This window comes from Palaemon carinicauda, chromosome 7 (assembly GCF_036898095.1).
Source record: "Palaemon carinicauda isolate YSFRI2023 chromosome 7, ASM3689809v2, whole genome shotgun sequence".
NCBI classification, from domain to species: domain Eukaryota; kingdom Metazoa; phylum Arthropoda; class Malacostraca; order Decapoda; family Palaemonidae; genus Palaemon; species Palaemon carinicauda.
In genome coordinates, this window is record NC_090731.1 from 60121371 (window position 1) to 60123870 (window position 2500).

At 33.3% G+C, this 2500-nt stretch overlaps 1 protein-coding gene across 1 annotated transcript in view; it reads right to left on the reverse strand.

Annotated features, from left to right (window-relative positions):
• Nucleotides 1-142, reverse strand: part of LOC137644313 (uncharacterized) — a 6915-nt gene extending 6773 nt beyond the window's left edge. Inside the window, exon 1 of the mRNA XM_068377302.1 lies at nucleotides 80-142. Coding sequence (XP_068233403.1) covers nucleotides 80-142 — 63 coding nt within the window. The remainder of the gene's footprint in view (nucleotides 1-79) is intronic.
• Between the last annotated feature and the right edge of the window lie 2358 nt (nucleotides 143-2500).

Consider the following 2500-nt stretch of genomic DNA (forward strand, 5'->3'; position numbering starts at 1 on the left):
TTCTAAGAAGGATAGGCTCTTCGTTTTTCAAACTCCCATCACAAATGCGCACCTACTACCCAGCACCTAATAGGCCTACTTGTAAGTTTTCATCTCGTGGTGCATAAATGAGCTCACTTTCCACGATTATGTCTTGCACCATTTTCTCTAAGATATTCCGGTCCCAGTTTACTCCATCGTCCCTGAACCACCCTTACGTTCGTCACTCGTTCATTACTAATAGTTTCACAATTTCTACTTAGATGATAGTTAATTTTAGCAGCTTTTGTCTCTTTTTAATATACATTCAATAATCCAGCATTCTTCAACAACAACAACAACCGCAATAATAATAATAATAATAATAATAATAATAATAATAATAATAATAATATCTAAGGAGTCCCTCTATACGAAGAGCATTACTGAATACCATAGGTCTTTTTATGGCACTCAGTTTGCATGTAGTCTTCGCTGAGAAAAGTTCCATTACATATCTTCCTTGGCATATCAGGTTTCCTAAGTTTTCTTATTTCCCCTCCTATGTTTTCGACGCATACTCCTCCACTCCCCTGCTGAGTTGCAAAGGAATGGATCAAATGCCAAGGTCGTGTAACACAGGACTTCATGGATACGGTTTAAGGAAAATATGTAATATAATTCATGAAAACTTGTCTGATCTGATGTTTAGAGAAGTTTGCCAGGGTTTATTCAGAGACTGCACTGTTGAACCACATTGACCTTAATTTCCGTGTTCTAAGCAGCTATGATGCCTCTATCATTATTATATTTCGCTAACAGTTATCATTTAGCATTACATCTAACTTTGGGATTTGATACACAGGTAGGCTTGCACATACCACATACTCAAAGCTCTTATGGCAAGGCCTATAAATGCAAAATTGCTTAGTTTGCCTTTGTCAAATACATGTTCTACTTTTGCAGTTGCATAAAGAGTGGTTCAGAAGGCCAAATAACTTTATTACAAAGGCTAGTGTAAAAAAGATATGCATATAAATAAATGTTAGCAAGTGCTAATAGTGTATACCTGTGTTTGGAATGGTCTGAGGACAGCCAAGGCCTTATTCCTTTCCTTTGGATATCTTGAGATCAGTAAGTATCGGTCATTGTTGAATACCAAAGCGAAGTCTGTGACTTGTCCTCTGGTCTCTGCGAAAAGATTAGGAAAATATTTCAGGAACACTATTTCAAATGATTTTCACTGATCTACCTTAAAAAAATATGCGATATTTCACTTTGGGAGATAACTACTTTAAGCGGTACCTCAAGTGGTTCACTATAGCCATTAGAAAAAAAAGTTTTTCAGTCGTCAGAGCTTGGATGTGTGTTCCTAATTTCATTCAATAAATGAATTTATAAACATGGAACGCAAGAAGTGACGAGAATATGATAGATGGCAGTCTGAAACCTATTTAGAATATGATTTATAATTAAAAGAAAGGAATTGCGTTTTTATTATTATTATTATTATTATTATTATTATTATTATTATTATTATTTTTATCATTATTATTATTATTATCATTATTTTTATTATTATTATTATCATTACTATTATTATTATCATTATTATTATTATTAGCCAAGCTACAACCAGTTTAGAAAGCCAAATGCTCAAACCAAAGGGCTTCAGAAGAGAAACTAGCCCAGTGCGGAAAGAATAGAGAAAGAACGAATAAACTATGTAAGAGAAATAATACATAAAAATCCTGAGTTTATTAATATCAGCAACAACTGGAATATAAATACTTTATTCAGAGACTATGAAACGAGAGTTATATCTGCCTGTTGAACAGAAAAACATTTACAATAAGTTTGAACTTCTGAAGTTCCACCGATACAATTGACAGATTAGGAAGATCATTCCATAACTTGGTCATAGTTTGAAAAACACTTCTGGAATACTGTGTAGTAGAAAACCTTTGAAGGAGAAGGCAAAACTGTTAGATTTAACTGCATACCTAATACTACATACAAGATGGAATAGTCTAGGAAAATCTGAATGCAAAGAATGATTGGAATTTGTAAAAATCATTTCTAACAAACAATAAGAACTAACTGAACGACGGTGCCAGAGATTAATATGCAAATCAAGGAGTAGAAATATAATAATCAGCTAGTTTTTGTCCAACAAATTGATAGGAGAGTCAGCAACTGAAAATCAGACAGGAGAACAATATTCAAAACATGATAAAATGAAAGAATTAAAAAATTTCCTCAGCTAAGATTGATCACCATAATCTTACAATAACTTCTCAATAAGCCCATTTTGTGCAATTGAAGTAGAAGCAGCCAGAATGCGTTTCTCAAAAATAGATATGCAATCAAAAGTCACACCTAAAATTTTAAATGAGTGTCATCATCAATGCAAAGATCTGAATGATCAGGAGCCACTGTCCTTGACTTACTTACAATTATACTTTTAGTTTGAACAGTATCTCCCGTAATTAGAACCATACTCTAATTTCAACTAGATCTCATCTAAGGGAGTCAACAACCA